General features: G+C 40.3%; 2 protein-coding genes across 2 annotated transcripts; one reads left to right on the forward strand and one right to left on the reverse strand.

The window, feature by feature from the left end:
• Window positions 1–790: 790 nt before the first annotated feature.
• LOC131218535 (BES1/BZR1 homolog protein 2) lies at window positions 791–3612 on the forward strand. Its single transcript, XM_058213130.1, has 2 exons — window positions 791–1407; window positions 2517–3612. The coding sequence occupies exons 1-2, from the start codon at window positions 1159–1161 to the stop codon at window positions 3243–3245; spliced, it is 978 nt and encodes a 325-aa protein (XP_058069113.1). The 5' UTR covers window positions 791–1158; the 3' UTR covers window positions 3246–3612.
• Window positions 3613–6363: 2751 nt separating this feature from the next.
• Window positions 6364–20023, reverse strand: LOC131218536 (uncharacterized). The gene is made up of 4 exons (XM_058213131.1): window positions 19351–20023; window positions 11882–12023; window positions 11658–11796; window positions 6364–7110 (listed from the first exon to the last, which is right to left on the reverse strand). The coding sequence occupies exons 1-4, from the start codon at window positions 19688–19690 to the stop codon at window positions 6772–6774; spliced, it is 960 nt and encodes a 319-aa protein (XP_058069114.1). The 5' UTR covers window positions 19691–20023; the 3' UTR covers window positions 6364–6771.
• Between the last annotated feature and the right edge of the window lie 518 nt (window positions 20024–20541).

A 20541-nucleotide genomic window follows, 5' to 3' on the forward strand; every position in this document is an offset into this window, starting at 1 on the left:
ACCTTCATGGAGCCTACCCAAGTTTTGGATCCGTCTGATATTTGCATCTTCCCTTATCCTATGAAAGGATGGGATGGCATATGAAGATCACGGTGGGCCATGGGCATACTTCAACGGTCAGCTTCCCACCCCCACTGTTTCCCGTGTTGTAGCCTACACAGGCTCTGGATCAGGATGAATTTTTGTCACACGTGTTAACACGAACTGAAGCATCTGATGGACGGAATGGATTTCACACATACATGAAGTTGGGTCCCACAGAGCTTTCGGTTACTCGGGATGCCTCGTACGTACACCTGCGGGAGCATCTCTTGCATTTCCTGTAAAAGCAATAACCTGTTCTCTGAGTCATCTCCCAGTGTCAGAGGACCTACACAAGACACGGGCCTCATCCTCGCACGCTACGCACGTGTTTCTCAGTTCTGTAAATTAAGACCCATTATTCGCTAATCCATGCCGTTGGTCATTGGGTCCCCCCATGGATGAATCACCCCAAAAAAGTCTAAAATTGAAAAATAATCTTTTTAGTTGACTGTGGTCCACTTTGGCATTTCAATCCACAACCATCTATGCTCATTCCAAAACTTGGAAATTTAAAACCTTCGAAAAGAAGAGAATTTTAATTCAGATCCCATCAACAACAGGACACAAAACATCAACGGTCTAGATTACATAAACATGGGCTCCACTTGACAGAATCTCAAAAGGTAGAGCATAGTAGGCAAAGAAGTGTGCGACGTACCATATAATTCCCCTGGAAGTCTCTTTATTCATAAGAGAGAGAGAAAGGGAGAGAATCTATCCAATCTACTTGTAATAAAGAAAACGTACTCCTCGTGAGCAGCCTGCAATCCCCTCCTTCTACCCTGCAATGAAAGAGAGAGAAGAAAATAACACCCTCTTTCTTGAGAAAATAGCCCATCATCTTTCTCTCTCTTAGAAAAGGAAAACATACCAGCTCAGAAAAGGAGAGAAGAGGAAGAGAGAGAGAGAAGAAAACAACACTCTCTTTCTTGAGAAAATACCTCAATATCTTTCTCTCTGAGAAAAGGAAAACATACCAGCTCCGAAAGAGAGAGAAGAAGAAGAAAATAACACCCTTTTTATTGAGAAGAAAGCCCAACTCTCTTTCTCTCATACCCAAACAGAGAGAAAGAGATGGCGTCAGGAGGAGGAGGAGGAGGGGGAGGGGGAGGAGGAACGGGACGGCTGCCAACGTGGAAGGAGAGGGAGAATAATAAGAGAAGAGAGAGGAGGAGGAGAGCGATCGCAGCGAAGATCTACTCAGGTCTGAGGGCGCAGGGAAACTACAAGCTTCCTAAGCACTGCGACAACAACGAGGTCCTCAAAGCCCTTTGTGTTGAAGCCGGTTGGACCGTTGAAGAAGACGGGACCACCTATCGTAAGGTGCTCCCTCGTTCCATCCCCAAACCTTTCCCTTTTCCCTTTTCTATTTCTTTCTTTCCTCCCTTTTCTTGGGTTTTTATTGGATTTTAAGGATATTTTTGGGTTTTTTTTATATTGTTTATTCTTTTTTTTTTTTTTTTTTTGGTTATTGGGTTTTAGAAAATTTGGAGATTTGGATTTCATTCTCTCTAGTTATTTTGGAGGGGTTTGTATTTTTTCTTCCTTTATTGCTTTTGATGGGTGAATGGTTTTTTGGGTATTTTTTCGTTCTTCTTTGCAGTGGTTATTCTATAATTGTTGGGCTTTTGTAGGATTAAATTTTATTTATTTATTTTTTTTTAAAGCTTTGATCGGGTTTGATCGAGAAATAGCTGAAGATTAATTGTGTTTTCTTTTTTTCCTTCTGATGTTGAAGCAGATTCAGTTTGCTTTGATCTTGAAAACTCCTTTTTGGGCCTTTTGTTCAGTATCTATTTTTCTTTGATAAATTTGATTTGAGATTTGTGGGTGAATCGATTTGAGACTCTTTCATGCAGAGTTTCTTCAGGTCTATTAGATTTTTTTTTTCCCTGAAAAGGATCCCTAAAAAAAAAGAAAAAGTGAGAACCTCCAAGATCCGATCTAACTCTCAATACATTTTCTTCACAAAGACTGAGCAATCACAAGTTTCTACCTCTACTTCAAACAAGAAATGGGTATTTCCCCAATTTAGCAATGAAAGCTCTTCTCTTCCATCTCAACCATCTAAATCTCAATATCTGATAATTTCCTCAATTCTTCTTCTTCAAAAAGTCTGAAAAAATCACACCCTCTTTCTTAAACATCCAGTACATATTTCTCTAATTTAACAATCATAGACTCCAAGATCCAAACTTTCCTCAAACCCATTTTCCTTACAAAAAGCTGTAAAAACTAAAAAATCACACCTCTATTTCAAACAATCAATGGTATTACCATTCAAAAATAAATAAATAAAAGAAATGGGTATTTCTCTAAATTAAGCAATGCATGATGTTCTATCATTATTCCACCATAAAGACTCCAGAGTCTCAACTCCACTGCACTTCTTCTCTATCTAATCACTCCTTTTTTGTCTGATCTTATTACAGGGATGCAAGCCTCCACCATCTGAAATGGCTGGGACATCAACCAACATAAGCCCATGCTCCTCCCACCAGCCCAGCCCACCGTCTTCTTCCTTCCCAAGTCCAGCCCCTTCCTACCACGCCAGCCCATCACACTCCTCCTTCCCAAGCCCGTCCCACTTCGATGCTAACGCCTCCTCCTACCTCCTCCCCTTCCTCCGCAACCTAGCTGCCATCCCCTCCTCCCTCCCGCCTCTCCGCATCTCGAACAGTGCTCCTGTCACACCTCCACTCTCCTCCCCAACCTCCAGAGGCCCCAAGCTAAAACCTGACTGGGAATCACTCTCCAATGGTTCAATGGCCGCCTTCCGCCACCCCATATTCGCCGCGTCTGCCCCCTCGAGCCCGACTCGCCGCCACCACATCGGCCCTGCGACAATTCCCGAGTGCGATGAATCCGACGCCTCCACCGTTGATTCAGGGCGATGGGTCAGCTTCCAGATGGTTCATCCCACCGCGGCTGTTACCCCATCTTCACCCACGTTCAATCTCATCAAACCCATCACCCAGAACTCCCCACCGGAGCCCCTCCCTGCAGGAGGTATTGGGTGGGGTCCTGCGGTGGAGAGAGGGCGGGGTTCGGAGTTTGCATTCGAGAGCGGGCGAGTGAAGGCTTGGGAGGGGGAGAGGATCCACGAGATGGGCGTGGAGGATTTGGAGCTGACGCTTGGGAGTGGGAAGCAACGGAGCTAGCTTCGCCAGTTGGAATTACGTCCGCCTCCCTCTGGATGACCAGCGTCGAGTTTCTCTCTCAACCGTTGATCTGATGTACGACCCACTGGCTACAATCTCTCATTCATGAACATTGGGGCCTTGTTTTTTACATCTCTGATGCATGCATGCATTGGGAGTTATAGTCTCCCTGTCATTTCTTTTGGGTTTCTTGAATTATGATTTTTGAGCAGCTTCCTCAAATGGGTTGGTAGTTGTCATCTTCACCAGGTGAGGTTTTGCTGTTGGGTTTGTATATGATCCTCCTATGAAGAGTGGGGGTTTATTTTTTTCTCTTTTCCTTTCCATTCTCTTAGGAAATTTTATGTTTTTTTTTTTTTTTTTTAATTTTCTTTCTTTTGAACATTGGACCCTGTTTGGGTTTTGTTCTTGGGATGTTTTCAGCTCCAAGTGTAGAAATGCATGTTCTTTTCTAGACTGGAATTTATTGAGTTTTTTGCTAGGCAAGAAATGGGGAGAAATGCCTTTGGGTTGGGTCCATTGTACTGTATTAGTTCAGACTCTCGTGGGTTGGAACCCTTACTCGAACTCTGACTCGCTCTCTTTGGTGAAAGATAGAGAGGGCTCTCAATCATCACTCACTGGACCCTTTTTGGGGCCTTTTCTTGAGATGTCTTGATCAGTTTCAAATGCTGAAAACCACGTGTTTACTAATGTATTGGTTTGCAGATAGGGGGGCCCATGTTTTAATGATCCATGCATTTGATCTGATTTGCTCCGGGGCAGGTAGGGAACATGTTTAAGTTCTTTGATTGGAAAATCCTAGCCATCTAAATGTCTGGCCCTTGTTCCACTGAATGTGGACTTTTTTCCTTTTTCTCTCAACTGTTTCCATGTGTAGGCCACTGATTGGAGGATTAGGGTTGTTATCCAATTTGGAAGATTTTTTTTTAGGCCAATCCCTATTCACGGAGAGGGATCTCATTATTTCAGCAGTTTTGGTCATTGAAGTGGGTCCCACTTTCTTTCTGGTTCTTTTGCTCTCTTGTGAAGGAAAACAGAATTAAAATAGTATGAAATTTAGAGGGATAAATTTTATTGATTTATAGGCAGTATAAGAAATTTTAGTTAAGGGTGCGTTTGGGTGCTATAAATATCATAGTATTTTGTCTGATACTTTGCAGCAGACAAAATACCACCAAATTTCATAATATTTGGTGCAACCAAACACACCCCCCAAAAACAAAAAATTGGTCTAGTTGATGTACGGTTAATAGTGAATTCCTCTAATTGCAAAGTAATTAAGATTCTTATGACGTGGCTACGTTTGGTAAAAATATATGAAGGAAAAAGGTAAATAGATTCTAGGGTTTTGGAATGGTTGAAGTCCTTTTCTTGGTTGGTCGTTGCCGGTTGGATTGGGTTCTTTTTGACTCTTAACCAGAGGACAGGCTCTCTCTCTCTCTTTCTGCCATGTTGGGTCAAAGAGCATGGAGGTGGGTGAGGCCCCTTGCCATGTGAGATGTGTCTTTGATGCATGTGACATCTCCCTGCTTGATGTGGTCATCCACCCAACATTTTTAATGACCATGACCCCTTTTGGTAATTGGGTCAGTCAAAATGACCAAACTGCCCATGGACGAATTTCTTCCTCCCCAAGCTATGAAAAAGATTAATAATCTACTGGGCTATTTCCATGCACCTAGTTGCATTTGGACTGGCTGTTACCGACACGATCTATCTGGACTGTTTGTTGGGTTGAGTCTACTCCAAAATTACGCAACAATCAATCGAAAGCATCGACAGCTGGATCAATCTTTTTGCAAACGATCTTGTCCATCCATCATTCCATGCCACAGACTTTACGGTTTAAATCATCAGATCAGTGTGATTTTCTCAAGAAGAATGTCTATTAAGGGTCCAATGGATCTAATGGACGGTCTAGATATGTGATGTGGATGCCAACAAGTCCAAACAAAATTAAGTGCATTGAGATGTTTCATACCCTTAACCTGCTAGATTGTCTCATGAAAATATCTTTTTACTCAATAATGTATTTTTCCTCTGGTAAAATAAGAGGGGTTCCAATGGCAGGCGTTTGGAAGTACTGAAACTGTGATTTAAGGCATTGCGTTTGGGCAGAAATGGAAAGTGGGATCTGCATTGGTTGGGATAACCCTTTTCCATGACTCATTTCCACTCTCACAAGTTTGAAATGTGTAACAAAACCGATTTACGGCAGTCTCCGTTTGGGAAGAAATGGAAAGTAGAATCTGCATTGGGTTGGATGAGCTATCCCCTTCCCAAGAAACTCATTTTGAGTCTCAGTAGATTGAAATGAGTAACGGTCTGCTTGTTTCTTGCCTGCTCCAACAGCTCATCCAGCCTAACTTAAGAGTTTTTCAACCAACCCACAGAGCCATTGCTTTGAAGGCATTGGTACTCAATATACATGTGACATGGATTTTGCAATTCCATACCAGTCTACCAAACAAAAGAAAAAATAAGAAAGAAAAGAGATGAAATACGAATGCGACGTCAATGGGTGTTTGGTACTTGATATCCATGTAACTTGGACACATATCGGTGTCACTGACCCTAGAAAACCCAACATGGTCACGTGTTTGTACAGCTATGATAATATTGAAAAAATAGATTATGTAAAAGCAATCTTTATAGAATTATGTTGAAGTTATTTAATTAGGGTGCAACTAATAATGGGGAAGGGGGGGGAAAAAATAAATACAAAATTACAGTTTCATCACAATGCTAGCTTGCTGAGTAAATGCATGACTTGCAAGATTTTACCTTGTTACTTGTCATGGCCCACCTCGGTTGTACCCTAATAACCACTCAGATCAGTGACCCATGGTGATTCAGATAGATACGGTAACACAACGGAAGGTTGTTCAAGTGGGATCCCTTTCCATTCCAAACCCTGATCTGGGCAACCTCAAGCTTGCTTGAAATTGGCCGGGTGAATAAAGAGGGGCAGCCGCATGCATCCCATCTGCTTCAAGGGGCAATGAGGTAACCAAACAGACCAATGAGAAACCCACCATCAACGTCATTCATCATCCATCTAAGCCCATGATAAACCCACAATCATTTTATAATTCGACAAAGGGAGAAACTAAGGTAAGATAAAAACGATACTGAATTACGTATGGATATGAAAATCAGTGAATAATGTGAAAGATTACACCTAAGGAAACATTATTTAGGATCAGATGATACAGAACAGCATGAGAAATGATTCCAGAGAGTTGTCTCTATGGAAGATCTGCACATCTCAACTCACAGTCCATGGATGAGCAGGATTTGAGCCAGATCTGAAACTTGAAATTCAGATTATTTTTTTCTGTTTATTATTTTTTATGGCTCCAGCTCAAAATCTTGCACATCCGACAGTGATGGATTAAGATGCATGAATTTTTCCATAGAATTGCCAAAGTAGAATCATCTCCCAGGAGAACTAAGGAACTACACATCTTTTACATTAGAGTGTGGGTTGCCAGATGTGGCGGTGGAAATGGCAACCCATCAGTCATGCTTGTAGCAGGCATGTCTGCTCCATCGTTTTTGATAGCTTTTCCATCTCCTCAACTTTGGTTTCACAATCTATTTTGACATTCATATTGCTGCAATCTTTATATCTGAAACAGCTAGAAAGATGGTCGTTGACGATCCCTGCAGCTTGCATGAATGAATAGACAATGGTTGGCCCGACGCAGCGGAAGCCTCTTTGCATCATGTCCTTGCTTATGGCTTCAGCTTTTGGCGTCTTGACAGGCACTTGACGTGCGTACCGGAATCCATTTACGACAGGCTTGTGATTCACAAATCTCCAACAGTAGTTGCTGAAGGATCCAAAGTCCTCTGCAACCTATACAAAGGAAGAGCAACTTAAAATGGATCCATTCAATATCTTAATTAGAAAATAAATTTTATTTTTATTATAAAGGACCGCACTGCTAACACTTGTGGCACATGAGCTTCTCTATTAGATGGAGACATTTTCATGACAGCTGGGTGGGAGCAGAATGACAGAAAAATACTGATTTAGATAAGCAAATCAAGGACTTGAAATTACATATTGACGGCCACATATTGACAGAGATGTAATCAGTAAAGATTCATTGTTGAAAAGATATGCTAGCAAAGTGTCATTATGATGATGACGACTGCAGTATTTTTTTAAATATTTATAGAATCGGTAAAGATTCTAATTTGTTGAAAAATACATGACAGCAATGTTATGATGACGACAATGAAGAATGCTGATCGTGCATGAATTCCAATGAGATGGGGCAATATGTACCTGATCCAGAAATCTCACCAAATGCGCTCCACCATATGGGCCATGTTACAAAATTCAGCTTAATCAGGTGAATATAACCGCTCCATCCAAACAAGACAAGGATGGAAGTTGGTTATCTTTTTCCTCAGATCAAGCAGTTGGGATAATCTGGCCACATTGTAGGCCATGACTCATGTATGATGGGATTATCAGGTGAGCAATCAGCATCTGAACGGGGCCAAAAATGGATGCTGGTCATCTTTTTTTTTTTTCCCCCAGAGCAAGCAGTTAGGAAATTGGGATCATTTGACCATGTTGTGGGCCATGACTCATATATGATGGGCATGTCAGTTGATTGACAGGATCTTAAACACGTTCTCACGCAAAGTCGTGTGAATTGTCAAAACATGTGCAAGGTTAACACCAAACGCATACTGCTAAGTGGCAAATCTACATCACACATGGTTTAAAGACATGGACAAGTCCAATACGATTCGTCCAAGTCAACTTGGATTTGGTACCCAATCAGGTTTGATACCAGACCCAACTCAGGCGAGTCGTTGGGTGAGTCATGACTCGACTCAGGACTGGACGAGTTGATCTGAGTCTCCTTGTCTTTTAACCATGGCATCAAAGCACTATTGCAATCAGACAATTAATCTTGGACAGCAATGAGTTTATTTTCTTGATTTTCCTGTATTTTTATTGTAATTATTTTTAATTGGGTCGAATTTGAGACCCTGTAGACTTTTGATGTCTCACGAGGCAGAAGTTGATGCATGCTGAGATATATTCTGAACAAAAGGAACCATCATCAGTACAGTTTCTGGATCATGCATAGGTGACCAGCTGATGCATTATCAGCATCTGCAAACTTACAACTTTTCAACAAAAGGAAAAAAAAGTTCATAGGTTATCTGCAGTGGTTTATGAACAATAAAATTATTGCAGATCCACTGTCCTACTCATCAAAACCCACCTTCCCAACAAATCCAATTGTTTCACAAGATTGTGGTGGTAGATCAATGGCTGGTTTCGATGTGCCCAAGAATGAGTGGTGCAGAATGCAGCGTAGCCCATGCAGATTTTTGCAGGAACTGGAACTGTTTGGAACATCTTACAAAATAGGGATCAATTGATGTGCTAAATGCTCTCATCCATAAAATCTGCCCCAGGACGGGAATGGTAATGGATCAGACCCCATCATCATCCCATTCTCACATGGGGCAGTGGACACATGCTCTCATCCACTTTTTTGGGACATTACAAACACCCCCAAACTTGTGCATTTGAAATATTACATGTGGGGTCATACAGGGTACATGAGTGTGGGAAGACCGTCACAAAAGAGAACAAAAATGTTGAAGCATGCAATTGGATGACTGAGACTACTAACTGGGAAGTTTTGCCTAATCCATGTGAAGTATATAAAAAGAAGAATATTATGACCTTGAGTTGCAAGGGATGATGAATGCTGAGTCAGGGTTGTAGATAGAACTGAAGTTGCATCAGAGGATTGCAAACTACACCCTAAGACATCATTTTGGATAGAAAGGCAGATAATTGGTTGAGACCAATATCATAATCATCACTTGTGATATCTAGATGCATAATAATAATTTTATTTTATTTTTTATTTTTAAAAAAACGAGGCAGAGAACAGAGGCAACAAGGAAACCTAGAAAAGCTTCCATACAGTGTGCTGGATACCAGGAAGATTTGAGTGTAGCAATTACCACCGAAAGGCACATCACCAGATTGCAGCAAGAAGTTATATAAAGATCAGTGTTTTAAATAGCTATGCTATGTAGCATGTAGCTCATTCTATGTAGTGTAGCTTAGCCTTAATGCCACACAATTCATGAAAATAGCTTAAGTTGCATGTAGTCTACACTACATGATTAATTTGCATACGCTACATGCTACATAGACTATGCTACACACTATGCGGCTCACGTTACAAGTAATTGTTCACTACAACATTAAAATCAATTAATGTTGATGCAGAACAATTAACCACTTGCTCTAAATGCTCGAACTATTAGAGTATGGCAAATTAATCCCTTTATCTTATAGCCTAGGCCCCACATCTCATGGGTTAGGACCTCGGCTGAACCCCCCTCATGGGCTCGTGGGCCCCAAATCACATGGGCTACCCACCCTGAGTGTGTCCCCGCATCCCACGGGCTACCCTACTCGAGCTTGGTGTGAAATGCCCCTGCATTAATCACCCCTGGTGCGGAGTCTCTAACACGAGACCTCTCCCGTGGGCCCCAAATTACATGGGTCACCCACCCCGAGTGTGTCTCCGCATCCCACGGGCTACCCCACTCGAGCTCGGTGTGAAAAAATGCCCCTGCATTAATCACCCCCAGTGAGGAGTCTCGAACACGAGACCTCCCGCTCCAATACCAATTTGATGCAAGACAATTAACCACTTACTCTAAAAGCTCGAACTGTTAGGCCCAGGCCCCACATCTCATGGGTTAGGACCTCGACCGAACCCCCCTTGTGGGCCCCAAATCACATGAGTACCGCCTTACACGGGCCGCCCACCCCGAGTGTATCCCCTCATCCCACAGGCTACCCCACTCGAGCCCGGTGTGAAATGTGCATTAATCACCCCAGGTGAGAAGTTTCGAACACGAGACTTTCCCTGTGGGCCCCGCCCACCCCGAGTGTGCCCCTCTATCCCATAGGTGACCCCACTCGAGCCCGGTGTGAAAATACCCCTGCATTAAATGTTTTCAATGATTTGTTACTTTTTTAAAATTTTGAATACAAGTAATAGTATTAAATTGGTTTTTTTCTTTCTTTATCTTTATGTCGTGTTTGGTTGCACCAAATATCATGAACATTTTATTAAATTTCATTATTAATCAAATCTAATTTAGTGTAGAATGTCATGAAATTGGTGCAAACAAGCGCAACCTTGATTAAAAATCTACAAGTAGTGTGTAGCTCACGCTACATGCTACTGTTACTGTTAATTTTCAATGATTTATTACATTTTTCTATTTTCAATATAAGTAACAGTATTGAATTGGTTTCTTGTTCTTTTTATACCTTTATACTTAATCATTGCCCCTTCTTGTTACTTTAGGTTGCTTTTGATTGCACCAAATATTATGAAAATTTTGTTAAATTTCATTATTAATCAATCTAATTTGGTGCAGAATTTCATGAAATTGGTACAAACAAGCGCAACCTTGATTAAAAATCTAGAAGTAGTGTGTAGCGTAGCTTATGCCTCATGCTTTAGAGGGGTGAATGCTACACTACAAACTATTTGCTATTTAAAACACTGATAAAGATTTATTAAAAAAAAAAAACTTTTGGTGGGTTTATAATGGTGTATGAATCATAGTTCTAAAACTCAGTGACGCGACTCAAAACTCGGCTGAGTCAACTTGGCTCAACAAGATTTCGAGTTGAGGCACTACAAAACTCGCTGAAGAGCTGGACATGATTCTGACTCAGCAAGATTCATTGAGTCGACTGGCCAACTTGGTCGACTCGACATGACTTGGCATGACTCGATCCGAGTCACTTGCTGATTGATAGGCTTTTTAATAATAAAAGAAGTCGATGCTAGGAGCAAGACTCAGGCACAGGACCTCTAAAATGAGAGCAACAAGCATTAATACCAACCTGCCATGTATTGTATATTTGCCTATTTAGCCAATTTTTATCAATTTCAAAAGTTCTTTACTAAATACACTGAATCAATTCAAGTTGAATTTTCATCTTCAAAAAAAGAAAAAATTCAAGTTGAGTTTTCAGGTTTTTGAACTATACCTGAAAATTGAGTGCTTTGGGTCATTTCTTAAACAGCTGACCAAAGTTTTGCTGCAACTGGTGATGTATCTTGCTGTAGTATCTTGAAAAATAGTCATTTAAATACACTTTCAGCAAAACCGGTGAGCATTTTCAGTTGCTTAAAATTGAATATGTTATAGGAAGTAGCAACTCCCAATGAAAGTCTGGAACTTCTCTATCTAAAAGAATGGGTACCATGATACCATCACTTGAAAAGTCTCCTTGAACAAATACTAGAAATATGTAATTCAAAACTTCCCAAATTCTGCACTTTAAGGAGAAACTCATTGAACTCAGTTACTAGATATCTTTACCTTAAGCACCTGCCTTGCATTCTCCACGACGGCACGCAACTTTTGTTCAGAGAGCAATGCACCGCCACTTGCCTTCAATGACAGTTTCTTCTCACTGAATTTAGCAACGGATGCTGGGTCAAAGTTGTCAAACAGCTTCCTGTAGATAAGATCCATAAAATGATATGTCAGACAAGAGCAGAGGAGAAACCTAAATTCAGAAGAGGCTCTAGAGACTAAAATACCTAAAAGTGTCTCTCTTGTTAAGAATGGTCGGCCAGCTCAGTTCTGATAATGCTTCAGATAAAACAAGCAATTCAAATAACTTCCTGTCATCATGGACTGGAACTCCCCATTCTTCATCATGGAAAGAAGCATATAATGGGTCTGCAATGAAAACCACAAACACATCAAAAAATTAGACACTAACAGAAAAATCCACCATATTCTCAACAATCTCCCTCCTTCCCTCCCTCACACACACACAAATACTGCTTAAGAGGGGTTGTGTCATGCAGTACAAATCGGAACAAATGAAACAATAAACCACCATGTAGTACAGCTGTTTGGTTTGGTTCAAGAGAATAGTGCATGATCTGATTAAATCAACAGTGTGTTTGCCTTCCAAAAATCAATAGAACCTTTTTGTTCCCCCACAGCTTTTCTCTTGATTCTTTTCCTCCTATCAACCTTTTCCTTCTTTCTCTTTCTTGCTCGATTGAGTATTGAAAGATTTCTTCTAGAAAGGGAGGGTGCTCTTTCCTAGTAAGGCCGTATATTGCGATATCCTCTTTGGTCTTGTTTGATCATTCTCCCATCACCTGCCTCAAGAGCTTGTTAGTGCCTCAGTTTGTCAATGACGTGTGCTAGTGTGTATTGAGTCAATTGAGGCCCCATTGGAAGACATTAGAAAAAACTTACAACCAAGGTGTTTCGTAACGGTACGGCCACCACCATTACCTTTACGATACGGGGCATAACGGCTGTTACGGCCCCGTAACAGCCGTTACGGTCTTTTTTTTTTTTTTTGAAAAAACCTCAAAAAACCTGTAATGTTGATTAAAAAGTATGAAAAAACTGTATCTACCCTGTAATAGACCATTACAGATCTATTATGACCTTTATAGAGGATGTAATGTGTCATTAACGGCAATTATGGGTCATTTTTTTCCATAATGGCTGTTACGGCTGTTATGGCCATTATGACCCCGTAACGTGTAACGGTTGCCACCGTTACCTTATGTAACGGCCTTTACGGCCCCGTAATGGCCTTTGTGGCACACCATCCTTACAACATCAAGGCTTAAAGACACAGGTAAATTGAGGTGCTTTAGTGATACTAGCCCTAGATCCTTTCAAATTTGAAGACAACCTACTTCTAGAAGATACAATTCAAATAAGTAAACCTTGCTTTATCATCCCAAGTCTAAGTCTTAAAATGAACATGTTTAGCCAGGCTCATAGAGGTTCAGATCTACTGAGAACTAGAAATCATATTTCGCAGAATTCTGAAGACTGTCGATCGAATCGACAATCCATCGATTCAAGTCGATCGAATCAACAGGTCCTACAAATCGAATTGACAATCCAATCGAAAGAGCCCAAAACTGTCCATAGAACTTTCCAGTTAAATCATGATTTTGTTGATCAAATCGACATTCCAATCGACAATGTCGATTCAAGTTGATCTAATCAACAGTTAGCTGTTAAAGATTCGTTAGAGCCTTTTCTCTATAAATTTGGCACTCGGACCGTTGCAAAAAAGATGATTTTTGGATGTTTTAGAAGCCCTAGTATATATAACTCTTTTCCTTCACTCTTAAGCTTCAATCCAAAGAGATTAATGTCATCTTCCTTATGATTCATCACTCTAATGAGCATTACAAGCTCTATTTGAAGATTTGCATGTTCTCAAGCATTTTCTAGAGATTAAACACCAACCTATAGGTAAATCTTCATGTCTATTATCCTCTAGAATAACCATCCAAATGAATCCCCTATTAGAACCAACTATCCCTTAGTTGTAGGAGATTCCACCAGCATCCCATCACCTTAGCACCCTCATAGTTATATCATTACAAGGTAGCCGATCATTGGATCTGAAAAAGATCCACATCAAAGATTGGGGGGAGCAAAAGAGAAGCCGCATCAAGATTGATTGAGCATCTCAAGAAGGCGCTATCAATAGGGCTCATCCAAAACTTGTAAGAGTTTAATTAGAGTCCATCAAGTTTGAAACCCAAACTCAAATATGTCCTTGCGTAGGACCGCCTCCAACGGGAGTATACGTGAGTCCTTGTGTAGGACCGCATCGATTCTTGGTTAGCCTATAGAAAACCTTGTGAGTCTCCGAGGGAGCTATCGACATGGGTGTATAGATGTAGATTATTGGTTAGCCTATAGAAAACCTTTGTAAGTATCTGAGTGAGTTTCTAGCGGAGCGTACATAAAGGTTATTGGTTAGCCTATAGAAAACTTTTGTTAGTCTCTGTGTGAGCCTTTGGCGGACGTGTACGTAGTCTCTGTGTGAGCCACCAACTCGGGTATGTGCGTGCAGGTTTGTAGTGAACCTATTGAAAACCATTGTAAAGTTCAATGGTGAACCTATAGAAAACCATTTAGATAGTAAATTTAGAAAACTCGGGTTTGAGTTCGTCATCCGGTAGTGGAGTAGGGATTTCGCCGAATCACTATACATAATTGTGTTTGCGATTGTGAATTTGTGTATGCTTTTCTATTTATGCTTGTAAGTTGAATTGTTTATCTTATTCATGAATAGATTGTATACTAGGTGCTTAATTCATTGAACACACCAGATATATCTACCTCACCACAGAGACTGCTTAATTAGTTGTATTGTTTGTAGTCTATGATCTTGGACCCATTTAACCTTGTGGCTTAAATTGCATTAATTGGTAAATATTTTTAAGTGGTCTTATTCACCCCTTTTCTAAGACTTAAGCCATAATTCTAAGCTCAACGAGCTTCTGCGTGTAATGTTATTGTGTTAGATAACCGTACAATTTTAGAGCTAACAATCAATATTTCCATCTTGTGTAATGTGTTGGCTATTAAGCCAGCTGGAAGAAATATTGAAAGATTTCTTCTAGAAAAGAAGAGATTAATACATCAGATAGGAGGGTGCTCCTCCCCAGTAAGGCCGTATATTGTGATATCTTCTTTGGTCTTGTTTGACCATTCTCCTGTCACTTGCCTCAAGAGCTCATGACCAATATTTACATCTCGTGTAATGTGTTGGCTGTTAAGCCAACTGGAAGAAATTGTTTTTCAAGAAGATGAATATAGCTCACCCTCGTGCAAAGGTATCAAAGGCAGAGAGTTTTCAAACTTTTAGAGTCAAATAGCATGATAAAATTGATTATGTGCCTGCCATAACAAATAAGGCTATATAGACAAATAATTTCATGCCTGGGCATAGCTATTGAGGCCATTGAAGAAAGTTTTTCAACAAGGTCAATCCAACTTACCCTTGTACAGAGGTTTTAAATTAAAGGTAGAGAGTCTTTGCACTTTTACAGTCAATTAGTACATTAAAACTGATATGCACCTCAAACATATATTGGATCAGCAAAAGAAACATGACTAGTGATTTTTATTTTTTTATTTTTTTGGTTATGTGGAACATGTTATCAATAGAAAAAAAAAAAGAAAAAAGAAAAAGGAAAAAATGTCCATATTAATATTTTCTTTGACACCAGGAAAATGGAGGCAAGCTTGGGGGCAAGGATCGAGAAATCTTAGGCCCAACCGAATATATATATATATATATATATAAAAGAAACTGCAAACAAAAATGTCGAAAAGATGGAAGAAAAACTTTTGTAAAGAATGTCTAGAAGCCTTGCTTGGAGTCAACATGTAGGGCATTTTTAATGGTGCAAACAGGACATTTTGTCCATATTGATTTTGAAGTGTCGAGTCACATCAAGGAGTGTCCCAGTGTCCTCAGTGTTCGCAGGGAAAGAAAACCCAAAAAGTAGAAGTGTCCAGGTTGCTTATTCCAGGGTCATTCTACCATTTTCGAGATACTATCGAAGGTTAAAAGAGAGACAAATCGTTAGCTTTCTCAATACTGTATTGTTCCATATTTCCTCATCCTTACATGTTGAGTTTGATAGGTACCGTTTAGAGTGGAAATCACACACATGCCAGGTCTACATAAGCATTTACTACATGACCATTTCCCTATGTCAGGTTTGCAGCTAACAGGTTTAGTCCCCACAGCATTTATAGAGACTTATGGAATTGATGTTGATTCACCAATTCATTCAGTCTGATGTTTGTTTATGACCTATTTATCATGCTCCACCTAGAAATTTCCACATGTGCATATTTCATGCTTTACTTGTATTTTAACAGTGAACTATAGACTGAGACATACAATATGAACAGGGCCACAAAGCTGCAAAGATTCTGTGCTCTTTAAAGTTTGTGAAAGTAAATTTCAGTAGTATAGTTTGAACTGACCACTGATACAACTGTAGCCATGAGAAATACAATGAAGCAGGTTCTTGTGTACCCAATTCATTTTTAGCACCTGCTCAGTATACACCTAAAAATGAGTTCAGTAATTATGTATTAGAGATCTTGATCTCTTACATAATGAGTTCATGTTAATAGTAAACGTGTATTAGCTTACATAATGAGTTCATGTTAATAGTAAATGTGTATTAGAGATCAAGATCTCTAATAAATAATTACTGTTAACTAGAATGAGATGAACTCATTTTTAGGTGACTATCAAACAGGGCCTCAGTGAACCATAATGTATCTAATCTTATTATCCGCATACTTAATTTATTACTCCGATGGGGTAAAAAACTGATTCTACTGGGTGCCGGCAGCCTAACATTGCAACTTGCAAGACACCAAGTTTCTTATTGCTGCATTAGGTTTCCGTCGTTCTTGCCAACACAGGAACCAGCTGTAAAAGCAAGAAATGCAAGGGAAAGTGTCCATATAAACCCTGAATAAATTCATACATATGTAATTCTCGGCCATGCAACCATATCTTGCTAGGCATCACAAAACTCAAGAAAACGGGAAAGAAGAACTTGAAAATTGGAAGTTCTAGAAATTGGTGCAACAGAACAAAGAAATAAATCATCAAAGTTATCTAATAAGAAACATTATATACAAGCTTAAATCCCTTAAATAGAAGAGAGAGAGAGAGAGAGAGAGAGAGAGAGAGAGAGAGAGAGAGAGAGAGAGAGAGAGAGATGGCAATTCTGAAATTGCACGTGGTGGGCCCACGGGCTATGCATGGAAGCTTGGCAGAGCTAAGGAATGATGGTTGTCCTAGAGGAGGGTGATTAGGACTAAATAAAATTATGCATTTTTAAACACAATTACCTACTTAAACTAATATGCAAATTAAACTAAGGCAATTAACTCTAAGGCTTTTAAGCCAATAGAGGGTCAAATCACATAGACTACAAAAGATATGACATTCAAGCAACTAGTCTATAAATGATAGTGTACATGTGTGTGTAAGATGTACTACCTATCAACTCATAGCATTCATCTGATCATACATACACATAATTAACCATTCATAACATAAGCATAATTAAACAAGTGCTCAAATACAATTCCAAACACAAGCATGTATAATAGTTCGATTTTCCTACTCCACTCTCGGCGGACGTACTCAACCCATAAGTGTACCGGATTTCACCATTGGAGGTTCGAAATCAAGTTTACCTCTAACCTTTACAATCCTATACAAGGACCGACTCCTGTAAAAGACTTTATGTGATTTTCTATAGGCTTGCCACGAACCTTGGTCCTACACGAGAACCTACTGACGTACACTCCTGTCAGAGGTTCCTGCAAGAGATTTGATTTGGTTTTTTATAGGCTAACCAACAACTTTGGTCATAATCCAAAGACCTACGTTTACTCCCACTGGAAACTCCCAAGGAAATTAACATGTATACACCCGTATTCGGTAAATTCGACCTTACATAAGAGCCTAAGTCCTACACAAGAGCCTATTCAAGTTTAGATTACAGACTCTTATCCTCAATCCTACACAAAGAAAGAGAGTATGGACTCACTCAATGACACTTGTTGAATTAAGCCCTGTTGATGCGCCCTTTTTGAGTCGCTTCTTCAAAGCTCTCCTGTGCTTGAATCTGCTCCTTCATTGCTCTCCCGATCATGATGTTGATGTGTTACCAATGCTTCAGGTCCAAGATCAACTACCTTGCATTTGATGCTCTTATGAGGTGTAAGGTGATGAGAGGTTAGGTGAATCTCCTACAACTAATGGAAGGTTGTAATCCTAGGGAATTTACCTAGACGGGTCTTCTAGAGAATTTAGACAAAGATTTGATTATAGGTTCAAGTCTAATCTCTAGAAAATGATGGAGTTCAAGCTCATTTTCAAGGTAGAGGTTGGAATCCTCATTAGAGTGATATACTTAAGGAAGATGACTTAGAACTTATTGGTTTAGAAGCTTGGGATGGAGGATATGATCATGGAATCACCTAAGCTTCTATTGCACAAAAAAAAACTCATCCAAGTGCCCAAGAACTGAATGTCGTTTATAAGGAGTTCGAGCTCCAACGGTAAAAGAACGGGCGGATAACGAATCTGTTAATGGCATCGAGCATGCCTTCGATGAAATCAAGAAAATAAGATTTCCACCTGAATTATTGCTGGACAGTTTTCACGCTGCTATCCGATGCCATCGAGTGGACCCTTTGATGGGTCCTCAATGCCATCGAGTAGTTCAGATAAAAGATCACTCTGCTGGGCATATCTGAGTGACCTACTTGATTCCATCGAGAGGATCTTCGATGCCATTGAAGACTCCTCGATGGATGTTTAATGAGATCGAGTGCCACTCGAAAGTCTGCTATTTTAGGCAGATGATTTCACAACATATTTACACCTCTTATAGCCTTACTTATCATATTCCAATTAGGCTCCTAAGGCTAAGGGATAATCAACAAGGTTTACCTATAAGCTAAGGATCATCTAGAGGTTCAAGGGATTGTTTTGGGTCAAGGGTTAGAATCACCCAGGCATTACATTTACTTGTTCTTTGCTTCTTGATGCTCACGTCCTTTTGTGTATTCGGTCTTCAACTTACAAGGCCTCAACCGACTACATGACACATAGACTCACGTGATTGACAAATAAGGTGCACAAATCAGTGCACTAACAAATTCATACCATGCAAATAATCACTATACATGTGGCATGCATGTACCTCAATCTGAACGATTGAAATAGTGGTCCCCACTTTAGATGGAGCATCGCCTTGATTTGGCGATCCTAAACTTTGCCTAGCGGACATTTGGTTGTTGATTTTGGACTCTTGACTTTTTTCTTTTAACTTTGCCTTTGATGAAAAGGATTCTCCAATTAGTTCGGATAAGGCCTAGATTATGATGATGATAGCCGTCCATTTGATGGCCCCCAATTGGACAGTTAGGATTATCCATGTCATGTAATTTTTGGACTATACCCACCCACAATGAGGCCTATGGTTAGGATGGTTTGCATTGTGGTACATCTCAGCGACACGTACAGTGGTTTTGTGCATGAGCATAAATCAGCATACTCTAGCAGAATATCAAAGAACTGAAATAAACACAAAACTGAAAATATATAGAGAAATTCTGATATATATACGCAATAAAGGCATCCAATTTAGCAAAAGGAGATGATTCTCTGACTCACCTGAATTCGGTGTAATCCAGCCACACCTCTTCTTCTCCATAACTGAAGACGGCATCGGAGACACCTCAACACCGTCGGGGACGATCTTCACAGATTTCACCACGTTCTGCTTCCTCCTATGTCGGAAATCCGCCATTCTCACTGAGGAAAGACTCCCAGAAGAATCCGACGAGCACGAGCCGTCCGATTCAAGAACCCGACCATCGAGCCTCCTCGGAAGCGTTGATTTCTTCAAAGCCGCCTTCTTGCATCCAGATCCCGGCAATTCCGAAACCCTAGCCCTGTTTCCGGCTGGTCTGAGCACCGGCCGTGTTCCAGAACCCGGTTCGGCCAAAGACATCGGAAAAGGTTCTAGATTTCTCAAACCTACACCCTTTTTCACTGTTTCAGCTCCAAAAGCAAGCGAATTGAAGCTACACTGCCACGAATCGGCATCGAGAATCTCTGTAACTCATTTGATTCCGCAATTCAAGAACCTGAAGGGAAGAACGGAGCGACTTTATGCCCTAGATTTCGGAAGAATTGCAGCTGAAATATTGAGATTTTTGGGAGGGTTAGAGAGAGAGAGAGAGAGAGAGAGAGGAAACGGACGAAAAAACGGACGGGTTTGGAGGTTTAAAGGGAGGGAAAAACCTACTTGGGAAGGATGACCTGAGGTAGCCGGTGGACGATGCGAACGTGTCGGTCGAATTTGCGGCTTCGGTTCTGGTTTAAGAAGAATTATCTGATGTAAGTGAACTGTATCCTTACATTGTATAAGCTCTCTTTCGTTTACGAAAATTGATAGGATTATTTTATAATCCAGACGGTTGATATGTTTTATCCTTTATTTATAAACTATAGGCACAAAAATTTATTGATTGGACAATAATAAATTTTAGAATACTTCTTATAAATGGACGGCTGATAATGAAATATAACAAATGCCCACATTCAGCAAAAACAGACTGATCGGATCTTCCAAATAATGAGTTTTTTACGTGTTGTTCTCCATTCACGTTATTAGTACGGCCTCACTTGACAGAATCGATAATACGTGTGTACTGTGCAAACGTACGAGCCATGGATATCGTACGATTCCTCGGGTGGGAGGTTTTAGGTTTGAATTACGAAAGGGACGCAGGTTTTCCTTTGGAATTACAAAAATAGCCTACACTTATGGTGTGAGTTAGGTACACCGGAAAGGAGCTG

Source organism: Magnolia sinica, chromosome 11 (genome assembly GCF_029962835.1).
Source record: "Magnolia sinica isolate HGM2019 chromosome 11, MsV1, whole genome shotgun sequence".
NCBI classification, from domain to species: Eukaryota; Viridiplantae; Streptophyta; class Magnoliopsida; order Magnoliales; family Magnoliaceae; genus Magnolia; species Magnolia sinica.

Excerpts from the sequence above, each read along its gene's own strand:
- LOC131218536 (XM_058213131.1), bottom strand. The coding sequence starts at position 19,690 with ATGTCTTTGGCCGAACCGGGTTCTGGAACACGGCCGGTGCTCAGACCA. Across the intron at positions 11,797-11,881 it reads AACAAGAGAGACACTTTTAG|GAAGCTGTTTGACAACTTTG; the intron begins GTATTTTAGTCT and ends TCTTATCTACAG. Across the intron at positions 7,111-11,657 it reads ATGCAAGGCAGGTGCTTAAG|GTTGCAGAGGACTTTGGATC; the intron begins GTAAAGATATCT and ends TCCTTTGTATAG.
- LOC131218535 (XM_058213130.1), top strand. The coding sequence starts at position 1,159 with ATGGCGTCAGGAGGAGGAGGAGGAGGGGGAGGGGGAGGAGGAACGGGA. Across the intron at positions 1,408-2,516 it reads ACGGGACCACCTATCGTAAG|GGATGCAAGCCTCCACCATC; the intron begins GTGCTCCCTCGT and ends ATCTTATTACAG.